At 39.6% G+C, this 23905-nt stretch overlaps 1 protein-coding gene and 1 long non-coding RNA gene across 2 annotated transcripts in view; one reads left to right on the top strand and one right to left on the bottom strand.

Annotated features, from left to right (window-relative positions):
• LOC124110355 (multidrug resistance-associated protein 1-like) overlaps window positions 1-23905 on the bottom strand; it is a 53775-nt gene that overhangs the window by 22551 nt on the left and 7319 nt on the right. Inside the window, exons 2-9 of the mRNA XM_046469653.2 lie at window positions 16619-16795; window positions 14198-14329; window positions 12113-12241; window positions 11536-11652; window positions 9130-9185; window positions 7760-7900; window positions 2538-2816; window positions 420-597 (exon numbers count right to left, since the gene is read on the bottom strand). Of these exons, the coding sequence (XP_046325609.2) occupies window positions 420-597; window positions 2538-2816; window positions 7760-7900; window positions 9130-9185; window positions 11536-11652; window positions 12113-12241; window positions 14198-14329; window positions 16619-16795 (1209 nt within the window). The remainder of the gene's footprint in view (window positions 1-419; window positions 598-2537; window positions 2817-7759; window positions 7901-9129; window positions 9186-11535; window positions 11653-12112; window positions 12242-14197; window positions 14330-16618; window positions 16796-23905) is intronic.
• On the top strand, window positions 20264-21523 carry LOC125373089. Its single transcript, XR_007218310.1, has 2 exons — window positions 20264-20326; window positions 20930-21523. It is a non-coding gene; the product is annotated as an uncharacterized LOC125373089 (long non-coding RNA).

The following is a 23905-nucleotide window of genomic DNA, read 5'->3' on the forward strand; positions in this document are numbered from 1 at the left end:
TTTTAAAATATCCTTGTCATGTGGATTTAGCCGTGTTATTATATAACATACATATAGCACTTGGCCTATGGGGGTGGTGTGGTCACTAAGCCTAGTGTTTGCTTGTCATTCTGAAAACCCGGGTTTGATTCCCCACATTGGTACAAATGTGTAAAGCATATTTTTGGTGTCCCGTGATATTGCTGGAATATTCATAAAAGCGGTGCCTAACTCACTCACTCACTCACTCACTCACTCACTCACTCACTGAGCCTATATATATGGAAGGTAGCTGGGGTCATATGTCATTTTGAAAACTGCTTTTATGCCTAAACCTAAATCCTAAGTTGCGTATAACATGAAATTTGGTGTTTACTATATTTTCTAAAATTGCTATATACAGTGCTTGGGTTGTGGAAACATATTATCAAGAAACATACCTTCCTGAAGATAACAGATATTAGAACTGCCCGTATCTTCATCCCGTAGATGAAAGAATCATATGTGACCTTCTGTATGATAAGGGACTGGACCTCTGATGACACAAACAGTGCAACAGCCAGCACGTAACCCTTCCATGCTGGGATGCTCGAGTCTTCAGTGAAGCTCACCAACTCTCTGCAAGGGCAGATACAGCATTTTCAAAAGGGAGTGGTCCTGGACACCCGCTCTGGATCCCCCTATACTCTGAGGTCAGCGACCAATCTATCTTTATGACAGAAATAACAGATATCCCTCACTTCAACAAACAGAAATAACAGATAACCCTCTCTTCAACTGAAAAAAAGATAACCCTCTCTTCAACAGACAGAAATAACAGATAACCCTCTCTTCAACAGACAGAAATAACAGATAACCCTCTTTACAACAGACAGAAATAACAGATAACCCTCTTTACAACAGACAGGAATAACAGATAACCCTCTTTACAACAGACAGAAATAACAGATAACCCTCTTTACAACAGACAGAAATAACAGATAACCCTCTTTACAACAGACAGGAATAACAGATAACCCTCTTTACAACAGACAGAAATAACAGATAACCCTCTTTACAACAGACAGGAATAACAGATAACCCTCTTTACAACAGACAGAAATAACAGATAACCCTCTTTACAACAGACAGAAATAACAGATAACCCTCTTTACAACAGACAGGAATAACAGATAACCCTCCCTTCAACAGACAGGAATAACAGATAACCCTCTCTTCAACAGACAGAAATAACAGATAACCCTCCCTTCAACAGACAGAAATAACAGATAACCCTCTCTTCAACTGAAAAAAAGATAACCCTCTCTTCAACAGACAGAAATAACAGATAACCCTCTCTTCAACAGATAGGAATAACAGATAACCCTCCGTTCAACAGACAGGAATAACAGATAACCCTCCCTTCAACAGACAGAAATAACAGATAACCCTCTCTTCAACAGACAGAAATAACAGATAACCCTCCCTTCAACAGACAGAAATAACAGATAACCCTCTCTTCAACAGACAGAAATAACAGATAACCCTCTTTACAACAGACAGAAATAACAGATAACCCTCTTTACAACAGATAGAAATAACAGATAACCCTCACTTCAACAGACAGAAATAACAGATAACCCTCTTTACAACAGACAGAAATAACAGATAACCCTCACTTCAACAAACAGAAATAACAGATAACCCTCTCTTCAACTGAAAAAAAATAACCCTCACTTCAACAGACAGAAATAACAGATAACCCTCTCTTCAACAGACAGAAATAACAGATAACCCTCCCTTCAACAGACAGAAATAACAGATAACCCTCTCTTCAACAGACAGAAATAACAGATAACCCTCTTTACAACAGACAGAAATAACAGATAACCCTCTTTACAACAGACAGGAATAACAGATAACCCTCTTTACAACAGACAGAAATAACAGATAACCCTCTTTACAACAGACAGAAATAACAGATAACCCTCTTTACAACAGACAGGATTAACAGATAACCCTCCCTTCAACAGACAGGAATAACAGATAACCCTCTCTTCAACAGACAGAAATAACAGATAACCCTCCCTTCAACAGACAGAAATAACAGATAACCCTCTCTTCAACAGACAGAAATAACAGATAACCCTCTTTACAACAGACAGAAATAACAGATAACCCTCTTTACAACAGACAGAAATAACAGATAACCCTCTCTTCAACAGATAGGAATAACAGATAACCCTCCCTTCAACAGACAGGAATAACAGATAACCCTCCCTTCAACAGACAGGAATAACAGATAACCCTCCCTTCAACAGACAGAAATAACAGATAACCCTCTCTTCAACAGACTCCACTTATATATATGACTTTTAAAGGATTGTAGCATGATTGCATGTAGCATGAACAGTATTTCATTTACATTTTATGTTCATCTCACGTTTAGGATAGTTTTATTTTCGTTGCTTTACACTTAGCAGTGTACCCCTATCAGGCCCCCTGTACAATGTATGAACCCTAATAATTCCTGCACAGTTGTTCACTCCGTATATAGCTGTATGTCAAGGTGGACTTACCCCAGTATCTGTGGTGTAAACACGAGGAGTAAGTCATAAACTAGTTTGGGTACATGGCTGATTAGAATTGGAATGCCGAACGTCTTCACCAGGGCCGACAAAAGAGATGGGTATTTGTTGGGCTTCTTCGTTGGTGGGGCTACTTTTTCCTCTTGGCTTGCATTGTTAGAGTGACGTTTGAAGTCCAGGAGTGGAGTTGACTCATCTGACGTGTGATGGTTGGTGAAATGGATGGAAGACTTGCCTTTCTGAAAAGCTTCTTTTTGTTTGTCAGATTTCCTGCAAAAAAAACCAAACTGTCAAACATCAAAATTAATGTGAAAAAAGTGAGTGTCCCTTGCTTACATTAAAGTACTGTCAGAAATGCTAGAAAAAATGCTTTTCTGGCATCATTTAATAAATACAAGTCATAAGGCTGTGAAAATAGCATATATCAAAGAAACGCAAATTGACCTAATTTAGCTTATCCTAACTAACACTGTGATTACCCTTAAAATGTACTTTTACAGGTAAAATGATGATAAACTTAGAGTGTGTTGTCATGCATGTATGAAACGACCTATAACCTGGGGTAATCACCTAACACCTGTCCCAAGGTGATGACCTCACACCGTCCCGTGCATTCTCACAGGTGCAAATGTCACCGCATTAGGGGTGGTCTCAAAATATTTCTGTTGTTATACTCAATTGACCTGTGCATTGATGGGTAGCAATTAAGGAAATGTACTGCATTATATTTGTTGGAAAAATGATGGAACATTTAAAAGCTATGAAATGTGATGGGTATTGGAAGGTTGTGGTTTTTGAATCAAGAAGTATTTGTTGTTCTACAGATGGTTTCTTTTTGTAGACGAATACGAATCTGTTTTATCACCAAAAGGTATGATAACTGGTTCAACAAGGCTGATGTCTAGCAAAGACTGCGTTTATCCTCCCTTTGAAATGTGTGAGTTTGAATGTTGTGTTATGTTTTGCCAGGAGCCCTTCACAGTTACCCAAGAGGCACAATAGGTTTGAGCTCACAATTTCTGACTGGCATACTTAACACTGCGTGACGGTGTTGTGCCGCAAGCACGTATGTCTTGTACTTTACTAGTTTCTTATTCAGCTGAATTTACTCCATGATGGTCTGAAGTCGACAGTATCTGATTCCAGGCGATTATATTAACAGGCGTTATCCATGACAATGACACTGGCGTTGTCTAAAATGGGCAACAGCTGATGTTCCAACCAGTCTATGAACACATCACCTCCTATCATTTTCTTTTTCGTTGTAAACTAGCACACATTTATCAATAAGCCCCAGATCACAGGTTGCGGCGTGCAAAACAATGACACGATTACCTTTCCCAGGTGGTACCATGGGTGCTTTTTGTCCATCTGCCGATAGCCACATATTGCCAGTGGAATGATTCATCAAAGTAAATGATCTGGACACCATGACTGCAATGAATGGTGTGGAGATAATGTGACCTCACCGACAGGATGGAATATTCTCCCTTGGAAACTGCTGGGTCATCGCCACGCGCAGTGTATCGAAATCGGCAATAATTAGTGCAGTCAGGGAAACATTAATTGTATCTTTAATTTCCTTCTGAATTTTACAACGAGTGAAGGGTACCTTCTGCTCATAAAGCTTGTACACTATACCCTTTTACGTCCCGGTTTTGTTTTTGAGACAACCCTTAAACCTTATTGTTCTATTTATCAATCCGTAGACTTGATGGTATGAATTGAAAACTCCATAGCTTGGGCATTTCGGTAATTCGCTCTATCTAAACAAATAAATGTTTACTCCCTTTCTCTAAAGTGTAAAGAACTTTCCTAATACAGACTTGGCTATGCAAGTTTAATGTAACATGCATCATGGGAGCAGTGTTGACAAAACAAATGCAGAGTCATTTTGTTATGTTAGAACAAAGTCACGTGCTCATATTTCCTCTAGTCCGTTTCAGACTGCCATCATTGGACTTATAATAAATGTGAACAAACTGTTTTCGTTGAATTTTTTCCCCCGTAAACTTGACGATAGGACTCCTTGTGACTGAAATACTTCCAATCACTGGTAGATCAATCGGTAGTTACTCTATATTACAATAGCAACAGCCTGTGAATTTTTTTTATCCTTTTTTAACGTCAAAAATCATTTTTCTAGCATTTCCGACAGTACTTTAATAAAGGGATGCATCAGCAGGGTATGAAACTCCCAAAAATTTCAGCCAGACCACAGGACTGGCTAGCTGAAATACTTGCCAGCCCTGACCAAAACCTGCCTGCCCACTATAATCATATGTTTCTCAGGATAAGCTAACAGGGTTTCTTTTTGGTTACATTTTATCATTCATCTTTACATGTGAATTAATGCTTATCATCGGGAAATATTTTGAATATTTTCACATATGAAATATAACCCGACCGTCGGGCAGGGGGATTTGAAAATCTGGCAGTCCGAGTTGAAATCAACCCGTCTCGGACGGTCTGGCAGGCAGGTATTTCGAACACTGGCATCAGTCAAGTTCACTGCACATGCTGGAAACAATGACACACAAAACAAGACAATGTTAATACTGCTCTGAATAATAACCTTAACCAAAGCCAGGACCCCTCCTCAGGAAGGTATATACTAGGTTATGATAAATGCATTGATATTTTTTAGAAAGAAATTTGATATTTTCACAGTATGTAACAAAAGACTTTCCCAGGACCATCTGGAATAAGTCCATTGTAGCATGTCATCCAATGTCAGTAATCTTTGTGCCATATTCAAGAGTTGAGTTGAGTTGAGTTGGGTTTAACGCCGCTTTTAACAGTATTCCAGTTATATCATAGCGTATCAGCTTAATGTGGGAGGAAAGCCCGAAGTGATGCAGGTGTCAGACCTTTACCACTTTGGTGAAACCCACAAGCAAAGGTAGGGTGCTGACAAACCTAGAAACATAATCGGAGCGAACCGGGATTCGAACCCACAATCATAGGTTCCTGGCGTGCCCAAGGGACGCAACTCTGCACAGCGAATCGCGGCGCCTTAGACGACTGGGCCACCCGTGCCCCCGCCATATTCAAGAGAAAGTATGACACAAAATTATACATTTAATAAATACCTCATATGTTACCTTGATGTTTGGCATAAATGCAATTGACATGTAACGTGGGAGGCTTTGTTAATATTCGTGTAAACATAAAGTTCCATACCTTTAGACGTAAATATGCTTGAGAAAATGACAAGGATATAAACATATTTTACGAAAACCTGAAAGCTGACCTTCACCTTGGACTAATCTAAAACAAAACGTTTCTAAACAATACCCCATTGTGTACAAGGTATGTACTAAGTTTAGTGATGAATGCATCAATAGTTTTGTCATGACCTTGCCTTTTGACCTTTTCATGGAAAGATACTATATATATACCATGATATCTGGTTAATAGTTGTTGGAGTGCTTTCAAAGCCACTTCAAAGTAAGATCAGATATTTTTCTCCTGTACCAGTGAATGGATCATGGCACAGATTAGGGCTTTGACGAGTCCAAATTTACCACCCGGGTACCCACCCGATTACCCGACCCTACCCGGGTACCTATACTGCAGGTCTCAGGAGATGTCTCAAAATGTCAGATTGGGAACATTTTTAGCATAGCCCTGGCAAAACGTATTTAGATTCATGTACTAAACAATCTGGTCATTCATACACTTAAGCTGAATTAAGTTATATCTTTATTCAATCAAATGAAAATAGGAAGGAATGGGTGCATGCAGAGTTAGAAAGAAATGCGAACATTAGTGACTTGTAGTGTAACCATAGAGTTCTATATAATTTTTGTCATTAAACAATATATCACATGACTAACCATGGGTCCGGGCAGTCCTGTGGGAACCCGGGTCCTACTCAGTACCCACCCGACCCAGATACCCAAGTTACCAGCCCAGCCCCAGCACAGCTCTACTCTAATTGTTCAGGCACTATGTTGTCACAAGCTTGCTGGCAACTGTTTGTGTTATTTGATCTAGTAACCTTACATCAGCAGGGTCTGCCACCACTGATTTCATACTACTCATCACATGGGTCAGACTAGAAGGGTCACGGAAAGGTGAAATGGGGTTTAATGTTGTTAATCACGATTATTTCACTCATGAGAGTTTCTAGGGCTTCGGTCCTGTCGCACACTGAAGGACATGTAACACATGTGGTGTCTCCTTGGGAAAGTGACTTTGTTTGAAATGGCCTCTGTTCACCCAGCAGTGAATGGGTACCCGGTAGGATTAGATGGTAATGTGGTTGTTAACCTTCTAGTACTCCCCGGGGAGCTGAGAATGAATGTTGAGAGCACACTTGTCCATTGAGAATGCTTATGCAAGGAGTATAGTGCCATAAAAATTGACTATTCCACTTCTTCTTCTTCTTGCTATTATCATGTGACATGCATGCATGTGTGAGGCTGCATACAAGTCTGGATTTATGTCAGTTTCATAATACCAGCCCACTGAGATACCCTGCTGCAAGAGGACACGGGTGGCCCAGTCGTCTAAGGCGCCGCGATTCGCTGTGCAGAGTTGTGTCCCTTGGGCACGCCAGAAACCTATGATTGCGGGTTCGAATCCCGGTTCACCCCGATTATGTTTCTAGGTTTGTCAGCACCCTACCCGTGCTGGGTACATGTCTGAGACCTGCATCACTTCGGGCTTTCCTCCCACATTAAGCTGACTCGCCATGATATAACTGGAATACTGTTATAAGCAGCATTAAACCCAACTCACTCACTGCTGCAATTTAACATGGATGTCCCACTCAGACACAGTATACTGACTCCAAGCTAACTGGTTTTTGTTGTATCTGAAATGCCGAGCACCAGGCAGGGTTACAACAAGTACCACCATCTTTTTTCATTTATTATGGATCATGGAAAGAGCTTTGTGTTCATATAACTTCTAGCCCGTAAAGATCCATGTTAGAATAAGTCTTCAGCGACCCATGCTTGCCGTAAAAGGCGACTATGCTTGTCGTAAGAGGCGACTAACTGGATTGGGTGGTCAGGCTTGCCGACTTGGTTGATGCATGTCATCGATCCCAATTGATTGGATCGATGTTCATGATGTTAATCACTGGATTGTCTGGTCCAGACTCGATCATTTACAGACCGCCGTCATATAGCTGGAATATTGCTGAGTGCGGCGTTAAACAACAAACCAACTAAGAACTAATCATATAACTTCCCATAGCTCACCTTTTTGTTGCTTTAAAATTTTCATTCACCTGATGCCAGTTGGGAAGGAAAGGTTCCATCAGTCTTGCACATACAGCATCTGGATGGATGTTGTACACATCTTTCTCCTTTATAGGGGTCTTGTAGCCATTAATAACAAGCCTGTAACAAACACATACACTTTTTTGGCATTCCCTTTCCTTCAAATATCACTTAATTATTGAGATAGAGTGTGAAAGCTGTACTCCATTGACCAATGAGTAATATTTAGAGGAAAATAACACAAATATTATCAAGACTGCAACCAAGTTTATATAACAGTAATTAGACTTTTTGTGGCCTGTCCAAAACAAATGCAAAATGGTATATTATAAATAAATATGATTTCACAGGTCTCAGATTAACCTCTCAAACTACTTGTGATTGTTCAAACAAAATAAATCACTGTAATTATCTAAAAATATATATATATTTCTAAAAAAAAAAATAAGTTTTTTATTAATAAGAATTATTTTTATGAACATTTCAGAGAATAATTTTCAAGAGCTTTGTTGAGATGAGAATTATTTTGCTTGTATTGAGGAATATTTTCTTTAAAATAATTTTCTAATGCATGTATATACAAAAAGGTTGGCAGTGTGTTATGACACACAAGATGTGGCTATTACGATAGACAGACAACCTTGTTTTTGTCCACTGATACAAAACACTTGATAAGAAGGATGGGGCAAAGGTTTGGACAGAACAGGACAAACAGATGGTGCAGAAGGTGGTCAGGTTCGCTGACTTGGTTGAAGCATCTCATTGATCCCAATTGCATGGATCGATGCTCATGATATCAATCACTGGATTGTCTGGTCCAGACTCGATTATTTACAGACCGCCGTCATATAGTTGGAATATTGCTGAGTGCAGTGTAAAACAACCAACCAACTAGCAGAAGGGTGTCACATTGCTACCCATCTCGCTGTCAACTGATACAAATCTTTGGACAAGAAGGATTGGTCGAGGGTTTGGACAGAAAGATGGAACAAATGGATGCTGTAGAGGAGTGACACATTGCTTCCCACCTCGCTGTCCACTGGCATAGCACTCTTGACAAGAAGGATGGGTTGATGGTTTAGACAGAAGGGAAGGACAAACAGATAGTGCAGAAGGGTGTCACACTGCTTCCGAGCTTGCTGTCCACTGACACAAATCTTCGGACAAGAAGGATAGGTCATGGGTTTGGACGCAAGGATTGAACAAACAAATAGTGCAGAAGGGTGTCACACTGCTACCAACCTCGCTGTCCACTCATACAAATCTTTGGACAAGAAGGTTGGGTCATGGGTTTAGACGGAAGGGACGGACAAACAAATAGTGCAGAAGGGTGTCACACTGCTACCAACCTCGCTGTCCACTCATACAGCACTCTTGACAAGAAGGAGGCGTCCACCTCTGGAGACTGGAACACAAGAAGTAAACTATAATCACATGCAGGAGGTCCTCGCAAACCTGTCACCATCCCACTAGGCACCGCCTTCTGTAGCCACGTTACTTCATCCTCAGATTAGATATTCAATCAAGGTATCAAGGCAATGACTATCAAAATACATGCCCTGAGGGTGTGTGTTACTTCTTACTGAATCAGGAAAACATGGCATTCTGTCATTGTTGGGGGACAGAATGTGCTGATGTGTCAATGCCTAATAACCCAGGGCCCACTTGCACAGAGCGATCTTAGCGCTAAGATGATCTTAACTCCCATACTTTAACATAGGCTTACAATAGTCTTAGCGCTAAGATCGTTTTGTGCAAGTGGGCCCAGGACACTTACTTTAAGCCTCCAATAATTCTATGTCTCTTTACTCCGATTAAATGTCATCTATCTTGGGAAAATGACTGTCAGGTGGTTGTTTCAAAATTAATACAATTAATAGGTAAATGAACATTCTTTGCCATATCCATGATGTACTCAGGAGATAAACCTATTCTGTTTTTCTAGTTTGAAGCAGTTCAACATTGATTAAATACCAGTAAATGTCTTAAAGAATCTGAATGCAGTGGTTGCGATATGAAGCAGCCCTAAAATCAGTAGTACTAGTGGATATCACTCATTAACCACTTTAAAAATAGTAGAATTAACCAATTAACTTAGACCATCCTTCGATGCCATGGTAGAATTGTGGTTTTAGGCATGAACATACTGTATGTATTGAAAGCAAAATAGAAATCTCATTAAAATCAGATGTAAGTTCTCAATGCCGCTAAACAAAGATCTCAGGACATTCCATTAAGGGTCACGTCGGAACATCCCTTCGTGATATTTGACCGACCACTGAAACGACTAACAAGAAGTCGACATCAGTTTATAAGAAAGCAGCTTTATCGAGCTTTACGGCACTCATTTCAACATGGCAACTTCCATTTCAGACTACACTTGAAAAATATGTTGACAGAGTTCTCGATTAAAATTTTGAAAATTGAACAAACGAACATTCCGGAATGTCTAATATATGGTTGCGATTGTATGGCAGGGCTTCCCACGTAGTGTGCAAAGCCTCCTCCATTCAATTGTTTATCCTACAGAAGCAAGATAGACGATAGTTTTGATGGAACCAGTTGTACAGGCCGTAATTGTCGTTCGGAATACCCTGTGTTAACGTTTTCGAGGTTGCATGATTAGAAAATACATTCCGACTGTCACTTTCATGATCTGGTAAGCGACGCTTTGATTGGTCAGATGAAAGGTCGGTCTGACATGACCCGTAATGGGATGTCCTCAGATCTTTGTTTAGCGATAGCAAGAACTAAGATCTGAATTTAATGAGATTGGCAAAATAACACTATGTAAACAAATATTGTAATAACACAATCCCCTAATAGACAATTGTCACATTTAAGAGTAACTCCTAATATACCATTAGGCATAGGCATTTTCTGAAATAGAAACCTATTGTAGGTGTATGGTGATGTTCTGTGCTAGGAACAACCTACATAAATACTTTGTTGTTGGGGGTACGGGTGGTCCAGTTGTCTAAGGCGCCACGATTCGCTGTGCAGAGTTGCATCCCTTGGGCACGCCAGAAACCTATGATTTGGGGTTCAAATCCCGGTTCGACCCGATTATGTTTCTAGGTTTGTCAGCACCATACCCGTGCTGGGTACATGTCTGAGACCTGCATCACCTCGGGCTTTCCTCCCACATTAAGCTGACACGCCATGATGTAACTGGAATACTGTTAAAAGCGGCGTTAAACCCAACTCACTCACCATGCTGCAATTTAACATGGATGTCCCACTCAGACAGTATACTGACTCCAAGCTGGCTGGTTTTTGTTGTATCCGTAATGCCGAGCACCAGGCAGGGTTACAACAAGTACCATATTTTTTCATTTATTATGGATCATGGAAAGAACTTTGTGTTCATATAACTTCCAGCCCGTAAAGATCCGCGTTAGATTAAGTCTTCAGCAACCCATGCTTGCCGTAAAAGGCGACAAATCACGGTTCGCCCCGATTATGTTTCTAGGTTTGTCAGCACCATACCCGTGCTCATGGGTTTCACCGAAGTGGTTAACGTCTGAGACCTGCATCACTTGGGGCTTTCCTCCCACATTAAGCTGACACGCCGTGATATAACTGGAATAATGTTAAAAGTGGGGTTAAACCTAACTCACTCACTCACTTTGTTGTTACCTGGTAAATCATGATATAAAATGCATTCCTTGACCTTGTGGGGAGGTAGTACATTGTACTTAATGAGCTTAATGAATTCAGAGCATTCATTTTCAGGAATGTCAAGAGTATCTTACTGTTGCTATGTAAGTTTTACTCCTCTTCTCTGCAAATGAGTGTAGAACTAGTTGTACTATGATGAGTAAATAGTAGCAGTAGAACATGGCACACTTCAGGACATCTGTTGAACATGTCTGAAATGAGTACAGAAGTAGTTGTTTTAGTATATATCATATTGTTGCAATAGAACTGGGGGCACTGCAAGATGTCTGTTTTAATAAGTCTGAAATATGTATAAAAGTAGTTGTACTGTCAGTACTATGGAGAGTAGTAGTCGAACAGGCCAAACTGCAGGATGCCTGGTGAACATGTATGAAACAACGAAAATATTAAACAGCTATTGTAACACAAAATGAATCTGCAATGTTCCATTGAATTTCAAACTTATAGTACATAATTTACCAGTACCTCAAATGAAACCTGTAGGGAATCTTTTGGCTATTTGTATCTGGCATGTAGAACCACCTTTATGTAGACAAAAATATTGTTAATAAAACTAACGCTTCCTTGCTTATCAGCCCATAATTAGTTAGTAATAATATAAACCAACAACATTTAATTAGTTAGCCCTTATCAGAAAAGCTCAGTGCCTGCCTTTTGTATGATGATGTGGTAGAAGGGGATAATTCCGGCGAGGACCAGGAAAAGCCAGAGGAAGAACAGCACGCCTGATGTGATGAAGCCCTTCTTCCTCTCCAGCATAGATAGGCCACAGGACAACGCCTACAGCCAACAGCACAGCAATGTCAGCAGTAATGTACATCCTGGGTATAACATTCACAGTGTTGATGTGTATGAGCAATGCACTTCCAAAGGAATTACTGTCTATTCTTGATTACTGTATTCGACGTAATAAGATATTTCTTAGTATATTGCCTAGTGAACAATACCAATCAGCACCCATTCCATCCTTAATTATGGGCAATTAAATTCTGGAAAAATATATATGTCGTTTATAAACATTTCAGGCTGTCAGCATAAACCACGAAAATTTATCTTTCAACTCTGTTTTTTTCACCAAAATATTATTCTAATAAGAGCCCCCTATTTCTAATTTTGAGAGCGCCCTGGGCGCTTATTACTTCAAATACGGTATATCACATTTTCTGAGTGAGGTGTGTTTTACAACTAAAATACTTTAGACCATTCAATCATATTTCTTACAGACAAGATGTTCATTTTGTGAAAGTGAAATATATTGAATAGCATTTTGAGGAAATTAATCTCGAATGAACCACGACCATTGTTGGTCAGCTCCGTTACCACAATTTGGTTTTAAGCAGACTGGCACAGAAATATCAGCTAGTTAATGAGGTAAAGGACCATCCAAGGTCTGGAGGTCCTTGTGTGATGCTAGCATGCGAAGATTACAACCTGCTTCACTTGGTATAGGGACAATCCTACAATCCTACAAGCATGACCTGTGAAGATCCAGGGTAGAATAGGTCTTCAGCAACCCATGCTTGCCGTAAAAGGCGACTAACGGGATTGGGTGGTCAGGCTCGCTGACTTGGTTGATGCATGTCATCGATCCCAATTGCGTTGATCGATGCTCATGATATCAATCACTGAATTGTCTGGTCCAGACTCGATCATTTACGGACCGCCCTCATATAGCAGGAATGATGTTGAGTGCGGCGTTAAACAACAAACAAACCAACCAACCTACAAGCACAATCACCTTTCTGAAGGAGAACTGAATGCCCCACAGACAATTGTCATCACGGACATTGAGAAGTCGACTCAATGCAACAGGATAAGGAGGGTGATCAAGCGACCTATATGCTGTCAGTTCCTTGCAGTGTCTTTTTAGGATGGTGTTTGGCAAAACGTTGAGGGTATGGAGGAAAATCCACTAGGCAGATGAGATCAGGTTCTTGTTGCATGTCACAGAACATTCGTCCCAGAGTCCCCTTTGGTGGAGGATCAATCATGATGTAGTCAGCCATTCCATGACTGGACGCTGAGTGGTCACTATGCAGGGGAATTGGGTGATAGGTAAATGGCTTCAAATTCTGAATCCGATCATTGTACCATATCATGTATATTTATAAGCACTCACTGGCTACCAGACCTGGACGACAATGCGAGACAACACTGTTCACAAGAGGTAACTTTCAGTCTTTCCAACAGAATGCCTTCACAACCATCCCTTGGCCTGCATCTGTCATATATATATATCGTGGGGCGTAAAAGCAGGACCCACTCGTAGCCAATATACAGGAACTGTCACACGCATTGCACTGAGAATGGCAAACCTACCCTAGAAGTGCATCAGACACCTCACTGGAGGTATGAGGAGGAGGGTTGAGGCAGTAATCTAGGCATGTGGCGGCTTTACATGTTATTGACAGTCTCATCATAGGACTCCCAGGAAGTCATGTTGGGGGCATAAAAATAATTTTTAACAACTGACACCCTGTAACTCCATAATTAAGTCACACACGAGTTTTGCCAATAATACACTCAATGAAATGTCCACCAATATTAGAATACCACTTTATGAAGTGTCATAATTGTTGTCCAAAATAATCGACAAAGAATTACTCTTTCAGGAAACAGTATCATGCCTAATTTCTCAGTGTCTCAGATTTGGGGCCAGTGCACAGATTTTCAAACTTCTTGGTGAAAATGGCAGATGGGCGTTTAACTCTTTTCAAAGGTGTATATTTTACTTACCAATGTGAAGAAGAGGATGATAGGTGAGATGACGTCAGCAGTAAAATAGGAAGGAGACTGGTTGTCATGGTGATGGCTGAAAACTTGTATCATGTTCACAAGAGTGGTCACCATCAACAGACAAGATGTGAACTACAAGAGAATAATAAGCGTGATAAAAAGACATAAACATAAAACAGATTCAGCTGTTATCTCACCTTACATAATAATATTAGCTTGTGATTGGTTAAGGAGCAGGCAATTAATTTCTAAGAAGCCCGCTCATATAGCCCGCTCATATAGCCCGCTTGTGTACCCTACTAAGAAATCAATCGGAACACACCTCAGGTAACTTGCGTATCTTGCATAGGTATTGTTGAGCTGAAATGAACCAATGTTTATCCGAATGCATTGGGTAAAAAAAATGTAACCGGTTTGTTTGCCTCATCTGCCAGCTGTCAAATATATAATTCCTTTATTATTGTGGTGCCTTTGCCAAATGATGTTTGTTTGTTTGTATGTTTTGTCAGCAATAGTCCAGCTATATGACAGTGGTCTGTAAATAAAATCGAGTCTGGACCAGACAATCCAGTGATTGATAGCATGAGCATCGATCCAAACAATTGGGATATGATGACATGCATCAGTGAAGTCAGTGAGCCTGACCACCCGATGCCGTTAGTCGCCTCTTACGACAAGCATAGTTGCCTTTTACAGCAAGCATGGTTGCTGAAGACCTATTCTACCCTGGATCTTCACGCTAAATGATGTAGTGATATTCCCACATAATGTGTAATGCAATGACAATGGTGAAGAGATAGATATTCCATTGGTAATTCACTGCAGAGTGGATAGCTTAAAAATCCCAAGGCTATCTGCCAGTGAAACAATATTTTTCTGGAGTGAATGAAAATGGGTACCAGTTAGTCATGTTATAATACTATGAACATCACTTTGTACCAAGCCTGTTATAACCTGTAAAGTGTGAATATCAGTACAAGCCTGTTATAACCTGTAGAGTGTAAATATCACTTAGTACTAGGCCTGTTATAACCAGTATAGTGTGAATACTACTTCGTATCAAGCGACCGCCTCCGTGGTCTAGTGGTAGAGCGTACGCCCGGAGAGGGGAAGGTCCGGGGTTTTGGCCCTGGCAGCGTCATACCAAAAGACGTTAAAGGTGGTACTTGTTGTTACCCTTTCTGGTGCTCGGCATTAAGGAAGTAAAACAAGGACTGGTCAGCCCAGAGTCAGTATACTGTGTCTGAGTGGGGTATTCCATCTTCCCGAGGCAAGAGCGTTAACTGACTCAAGTTTCCTGAAGTCCAGTTACCACCCTGCCGAACTAGGCTGGAATTCCTGGGCTCGATCGTAGCACCACCAGTGGCTATTACGTGTTATGTCCATTCTATGCCTCTCCCATATGGACCAATCAGAATCCACCTCTCGTATCACATGCATTTGCTTCAAACAAAATGGTGGTGACCAGTCAAGGCGATCTGATCGACCATCAAGATCTATTTTGTGATAAAACGGTTCTAGCTTCAAATCACGTGAGTACCTTGATAAAAAACATGAAAAGATTTGGAAAATATCTTTTGACAACGAGTTTGTGACGCACATGCTTTGCAAATCCTGCAATCGACAGAACTCTGCATGACAGTTTACAAACAGGATTTCGATTTCGGTTCGCGATTTTGATTGGACTATGCATAGACTCGTTAGTCCAGCCAAAATGTAACTCCATAATCCCAGCCTAGTTCGGCAAGGGTGGAAACTGGACTTTTATAGTCAGTTAACTCCTTTGCCTCGGGAAGATGGGGGTATTCATGTTCAACTGCAACAGGGTATCTCATTGGGCTAGCACTGTAAATCGGCATCAGTCCGGACTGAGAAAAGCAGCCACACACAAACACATACACACACACATGCATGCACATCGCTATATATATAAGTGTAATAATCTTGGACGCAACGTTAAACCCCATTTCATCTCACCTCACCTCATATCAAGCCTCAGTTATGGCCTCTATAATGAGTGTAAATGTCATGTTATACCCTACCTCGGAAGTATTATAAAACTATGAATATCACTAAGTACATCACTAATCACTAAGGTATAATACTTTTACTGTGAATATCATTCAGTACCAAGTTTTTATCAAAATGGTAAATAATAAAACTGTTATAGAGATCAGTCAAATACATAAATCATCTTATTGTTATAAAAGAAACATTTTGTACTCGATAGATCATCATCTGTGCTTTGATTATAGGAAAGTCAATAAAAAGGTAATGACATGTGTGATTTTCAAGATAGACACAATTTTATTGATAACAACTTAGTTGTTATCAATAAAATTGCGTCTATCTTGTCATCCGTCAACTTCTAAGTAATGCCTATCAAGCAATTTATGTGTGAATTTGTGTTACAAAACATACCAACTTGGCTATGAATAAAAGGCTTAATTTGATGACATCATCAGTTTGTGATGTGAGGTAGAACACATAAAGTGGAGACAGCAGCCACAGCCATCCACATGGGACCCACACAAGGAGTGTGTCCTGGAAGCAGGTGGTCAACTCTGGCCAACTGTTGTACCATGTTAGGTTTGTATCCTGGAACAGAAAAACATTTAATGAGACAACAGGTGGACTTGTCTTCTTTATCAAGGCTTGGGAAAATAGGCATGTATTTATCTAGAACTGCTCAGAGGCACTTATTCGGCAGCAAATCAGTAAAAAGTCCTAAATTGCAATTATAAATGTTCCAGATTCATGTTAATATAGTCATAACTAATGTTCTGGCTTTGTAGAGACCAAACTGACTTGTGGTTCACTGATAACTGATGATCAAAGCGACACTTTTTTTATTTATGTTTTACAGATTTATTCCAGCTTTTCCACACAAGGTTAGTCGAAATAAAAATAAGAATAAATAGCTATGTCAATTGTTTATTTATATGAAAGTCATTATGCCGTGGAGTTAAAACTGCAGCTGGCTTCAATTACAAATAGAGATGTAGACATGGAATTGATATATAATATTTTATTTTTTATATGAGGGTGTATATTACTAGTGGGAGACATAATAAGAGTAAATATACTCAACTGCAAATGAAACGTCACCCCAAGTAACATTGCATGAAAAGTTGTCATTTAAATATCTGGGTAATTTTTGTCAAAGTTTCTAAAATTTAACATTACCTTGTCCGGAAAATGAAATTTGAGGATAAAAAAACAAAGCAGATGACAATAAAACCGATCGCCCAAACGCACATGCATTCCCCCATTTCTTGCCCTATAAAAATCCACCTGGATCGGTAACATTCATTCATTATTGAATTGCTACCACATACCAAGACTGACAAGAAATCAGCGACACCAAGCCCTTGGACGATTGCAAGCTGGACAAACCGCCTGGCAAGTAGCCAATGCATTTCAAGTCCACGTAAGGACCATATACAGGCTCCAGCAATGGTACCAGACCACCAAAACTACAGATGACCGACCACTTAGTGGAAAACCAAGGGTCATCACCCGACATCAGGATCGTCAGATTGTGCGACAGCATCTTCAAGGTCGCTTTGATACTGCTGCGGAATCAGCTCGACAGACCATGGGGACACACCAGCGACACCTAAGTGCGGACACCGTGCGTTGACGATTGACGAACAGACACCTCCAGTGTCAAGGTTCTACTACACTAAATCAGAACTGGTTGTGACAGTGCGGTTTTCGTAGGGAGCCTTCAGTACAGATCAAGAGACATATGCAGGCTGTGATTGGATGATATTGTGTAAGATTTTTATGTCTTTTAAATGCACATCCATCCAGTAATTAAAACTGCCCATATTTTTCAATATTTGGTGCTGACTTTTTGAACAAGATGACTTGTGCTTTATGTGAGCACAGATATTTTCAAGCAGGTGATATTTGGTGCGGAACTGGGGTTGGTGTGTTCAGCTTCCTGTACTCGGAAAAGGAGCTGGGTAACCTAGCCAAAATTTGTGTTTTTATTGCAGCTTTAAGGCCAGACTGTGCAGATATGTAAATGTTATGGCTGTTGAATGCCTAGTTATTTTTTAAAAAGCTATAACGTTACTATAGAAGTCTATGGGAAAACATTTGGTTGTGTGTAACCTGTAGGGTAAGTGCATATTTCAGCATTTCCTAATTTATATGTTTTTCTGTATATCTATTGCCATGGAGACCTTTTGGGATAATTGTAGAGGCAAATTTGAACGCAAAATGGGTGAAGCGAGTGGGAAATGGGGTTGTAAGGAATGGTTGGGCTGCCGTGATAAGCAGGGCTATGGTCGTTGCTTCTTTTTGTGGCCGTCAAAGGCGCGGACAGAGGAGAGAGCTCACAGAATAGCCCTCTGCATTGTGCATAAATGCCTTCCAGATGGTTTTAGCAACACTGACAACTTTGGCAACAAAGTTGAAGTGAGCCATCTCTGTCATAACGCCTCTTGTGTGAATGTTGAGCATTTGAAAGTAGAGTCCCATGAAATTAACATGGAGAGACTTCACTGTCGACAACAGGGCTTGTGCACCAAAAGTCATAAACCTTACTGTTTGGTGTAAGTTATGTATCTGATCATTAGATCTTTCTGTTTGGGGCAATTTTTAAGATGGATTATCCTATTTTGGGTGTAAATTTCTCAAATATGCATTTCTTTTCAATAACATGTCTTTCGAATAATGAATTTTTCTACAATGATGGAGTTTGAATAGTTCTAACTTTTTCCTTGCACGGCGGTCCTTACTTTTCTGTGATTTCTTGTATGTTTTAGCTTTAAGTACTTTATTATGACTTTTGCTTATCTCATCATCTATTTTTCCTTTTGCAGTGACAGCACATCCAAGCCCTGATCGAAGATTGCGAATTGACTTTACCGGACTCTGGCAGTTGACGCTATGAACAGCACTGTGAGCTCTACCTTGGAAGTTACGAGCAAAGGTGGTATCGCGAGGTAATGACCGGCGCAATGCCTTATTTGTTGCCTCACACTTTTGACTATTGAGGTTGAATTGCGTCTTTTCGATCATGTTCGGGCCGAGACGAAAATCAGTGCATTTTCTCAAATTTTGAAAGTTAGTTTCATTGTTTCCAATTTTGAAGCTTTTATCTAAATATTTACTTTGCAATAACCAATTTTTCTTCTCCCCCTTGCAAACAAATGACTGCCTTCTACATTTTCTGTGATCACCCATGTAACAGTTTGCAATAGCATCAGAAGTACATGAAAGAGATGTCTTCAACTTTGTCAGGTCACCTGCATGACTTGAGTAAGCAGCTGAGAACTCAGCTGCACATCTGGATGCACAGTCTAAAGAAAATGTATTTGCCAAACTTTGTTTGTCTTTTTTGGTTCTAGCAGGCATCATATCCACAACAAATTTAGAATTTTTAATAAACTTTCTATGGCTGGCCGAGAGATGCCGTGTATCGAGAAAAGTTTGTGGGGAAACATCCATATCACCTGCTTCATACATTTCAGAAAGAGCTGTGTGAGCTGCACTGTCAGCATCTGTTGTCAAAAATTCTACCTCAATTTGATCTTTCTTTAAGTCCCTGAAACACTCTGCAGCTAACTGTTTTTCATTACCAATTGATTCTGACATGTGCAAATCAGATGTGCAGTCTGGGTTGTTGACACAAGAAATGTTGTCAACTAAACTGTGCTTTGAACAGAGCTTTGATTTTGTTTTTAAAGCCAAAATTTGATGATCACTAGTTTGGTTCTCAGTGGCCACATAGGTTACCTGAGTGGCTGGCTGAAAAGGGGTTTTCCCAACACCTGAACAAAGTGGATTGTTGTACATTGCATCAGTTGATAAACTAATGTTATTTAAATTTGTTCCCCTGTATTTATTTATTTCCCTTATTTCCACCCTCCTGGCTCTCATATCCTTTGTGTTCTGAGATTTTATATTATCACAAACTCTGTTCGCAGCTTTCTGCATCCCTGAATGGGATGGTGGAGGTATATCGGCACTCATGCACAGGACACGGAAACTCTCACTTCCAATGGGACATTTTGAGAGGCCTATCTGAAGTCCAGTATTGGCAGTGGAAGATCGACGTCCCCTTCTCATTCCACTACCCTCTACCTCCTTGTACAGTTTATGGTACTCTGACAGGTATGTACAGTCAGTGCATTTAAGTCTCTCTATCCAGTTCAGTCCCCACTGCTGTTCATTGTCTATGTCCATGACAATGTCCCCCTTACACATAGGCGAAGTCTTGGCGTGCTGGCGGAATGCCTCATTGTACAGTTTGTCAGTCTCTCCAACATGCAACAGGTGGTAAACATCAGCAGCAGTCCTGCAGATTAAAGAAAACCCATTGACTACTTTGAAAACTTCTAAATAAGCCTTTTAAGTATGTGATAGTGTTCGACATTTCTGAATTATCTCCCCTGGCAGATCAAATGCATATTCTATTTCTATCCCCCTCAAGCCCTTAGTTAGGGTGTAACAACACTGTTTTTTATATGGTATTGAACAAACCACTCATATATGTATTAGAATTTGATCCCTTGCTGTACCTAATAACTGAAAACTGTCCATTATATTAAACTTTTATTAAGTGATCTCGTTAAAGGACAAATACTTGAACTTGGTAAGTTTATCCACCCATATCATTTAGCAGTGAGCATCTTGTATTCCCTACAAGTATTTCAAAGTCTAGGCCAAAGGAATAAATAGTTTAAAGTGTTATTACCTTTCACTTTTTGTTTTCAGGGAACTCTTATCCTCCTCAGGGGTGTTTTCCTTCCTTGGCCTTAACAGACGGTACGGTTCACTTGTCAGTGTTTGAACTTGCTGGACACCAGCCACCCCTACACTGCACACTTTCTTGTGGAGCTCAGTTGTCAACCTGACAGTTTTTGGCACTTTAAAGTTGCTTTGCTTTTCACTGGTGAATTTTTTGCCTGAATTCCAAGCTTTATGTCCCATTCTAAAAGATGTTATCGAATTCCTTCGATGTCTCCCCATGTTTCAAGAGTAGGTTCAAGATGTTGACACTATGAATTTTTCTTTGGAATGAAAGCATCAACATTGGTTCTTGACCTCCCATAGTTAAAATACCAAATATGGACCTGTCATTTATATATTGGCCTATGTAAACAAGGCAGGGGTACCAGTTCCAGCAAGCTCACTGAGTCCAGCTTCTTTTATGACTTAAGCTTATTAGTGTCACAACCAAATTCCATGTTATGTACCAGACTTTGCTATCCTCAGTTGTTATCAGCAAAGGTCAGCAAACAACTCACCATTAATAAATTAAAAATATGAAAGCCTAATTTGTTTTGAATTTCCAAGTATTGTCTATCATACGGGGTCGAAAAGATACTTTTGGGGGGATATGTTCGAAGCAGCGTCTGGCAACCATGGAATTGACCTGTGAACCCATCCTTGTGTGAAACAAGAATAAACAATAAAGGCCTGTGTACTGTCATAGAAAGTTCTTTATTAAAACAGAAGTTCATTTTGTAATCAGTTGACAAAATCTAAATAATTTAACCCTCACAGCTCTTTTGGTACATCAGATATGTGTATATGGGTGTCATATAGACCTGTCAGATAGGAAAAAGTATTGAACTTGAAACAATTTCCATTTGTTTCCAAGAAGCTACATCTATTTACAATGAATACATCACAAATTTGACAAGTGCAGTTTTAGACAGTTGTGTCTACAGGTTCTACTACACTAAATCAGAACTGGTTGTGACAGTGCGGTTTTCGTAGGGAGCCTTCAGTACAGATCAAGAGACATATGCAGGCTGTGATTGGATGATATTGTGTAAGATTTTTATGTCTTTTAAATGCACATCCATCCAGTAATTAAAACTGCCCATATTTTTCAATATTTGGTGCTGACTTTTTGAACAAGATGACTTGTGCTTTATGTGAGCACAGATATTTTCAAGCAGGTGATATTTGGTGCGGAACTGGGGTTGGTGTGTTCAGCTTCCTGTACTCGGAAAAGGAGCTGGGTAACCTAGCCAAAATTTGTGTTTTTATTGCAGCTTTAAGGCCAGACTGTGCAGATATGTAAATGTTATGGCTGTTGAATGCCTAGTTATTTTTTAAAAAGCTATAACGTTACTATAGAAGTCTATGGGAAAACATTTGGTTGTGTGTAACCTCAAAGGCCATACTGCCACCACGTAATCGCCGGGACCGTCTTCAGTGGGCAACACAGCACCAGCATTGGTGCCACCAGCAGTGGACAAGGTAATGTTAAATTTAAGAAACTTTGACAAAAATTACCCAGATATTTAAATGATAACTTTTCATGCAATGTCACTTGGGGTGACGTTTCTTTTGCGGTTCAGTATAGTTGCTATGATATATTGCATTTGCACATATGAACTACCGTATTCGACGTAATAAGGGCCCCGCTCTAATAAGCGCCCATGGCGATATTTGCAAATATATTGGCTAGTGAACAATCCCAATCAGCACCCCTTTCCGATTGATTAATGTACACAGGACTTATTTATTCGTGTATAATATGCACTCGTGTGTTATATGCACCCTTAATGATGGGCAATTAAATTCTGGAAAAATATATCAGTCGTATGTAAACATTTCAGGCTGTCAGCATATAAACCACGAAACTTACGATCTTCCAACTGTTTTTTCCCACCAAAATAATATTCTAATAAAAGCCCCCTATTTCTAATTTTGAGAGCGCCCGGGGCGCTTATTACGTCGAATACGGTAGTTAGCTTATTTTGCTTTAAATTGGTCACAATTTTTATTCATAAAAGAACAAGTTTATTTAACAGGGGTGTGGTGTTTATAAAAACATGACAGGTTTGGGAAGGATACAAAAAAATCAGTAGGGTCCCATTTTATTCGCTTTTGAAATTGTTTTTCCAAAATACATCCCTAGCTCTTTTACTGTAATAAATATCAGGCCATTGATGTTCCAGGTTTTTTGTCATTGAAATACAAATAAAAGGCAATACATGGGTTCACTTTCAATTCTGCTTATTGTATTAAAGCCATTACCACAAATACAATTGCATATGTAGATGACTTTGGAACAACCTTTCATATTAATACGCAAAATAAATATATTTTCCTAACAGATTGTTATCAATTCTTTAGTAGGTTATTCCAGTCAATATGAAATGCCCCAAAATGAATAAGTTACTGCCTTTTTCCAATTACTTTTGAGTTAACATATACACTTATTGTTAAGAGTTGTAATCTGTGGCACTGTACATAATTCAGTATATAGATTTATTGACAAAATATCTATAAGCATACACTATACAGTGATTTTTTAATATGTTTTATATAAAGTCAAATTGCATATATGTATACACATGTATTTCAAAACAAGATAACCAATTATTATGTTTATAAACATGTAACAACAGTACCAAACTAAAATATTTAGGAATATACCATGCTCTACATTGAGTGAGTGAGTTTGGTTTTAGCAGTATTCCAGGAATATCATGTCGGAGGACACCAGAAATGGGCTTCACAGATTGTACCCATGTCAGGAATCGAACCCGGGTCTTCGGCGTGACAAGCAAATGCATATATATTCTACTACATATTCTAACACAAAGTGACAAAGTCCCAGGTTCTGACTGTAAAGGTATTTTGACCATTGCAATAAAATAGTTATAAACGCTATTGCGATACTATGCCATTATCATTTAAATTGTAAGGATATATGGCTATACAATCCAG

The sequence above is a fragment of the Haliotis rufescens genome, unplaced genomic scaffold, assembly GCF_023055435.1.
Source record: "Haliotis rufescens isolate VD_foot unplaced genomic scaffold, xgHalRufe1.0.p SCAF_5, whole genome shotgun sequence".
NCBI classification, from domain to species: Eukaryota; Metazoa; Mollusca; class Gastropoda; order Lepetellida; family Haliotidae; genus Haliotis; species Haliotis rufescens.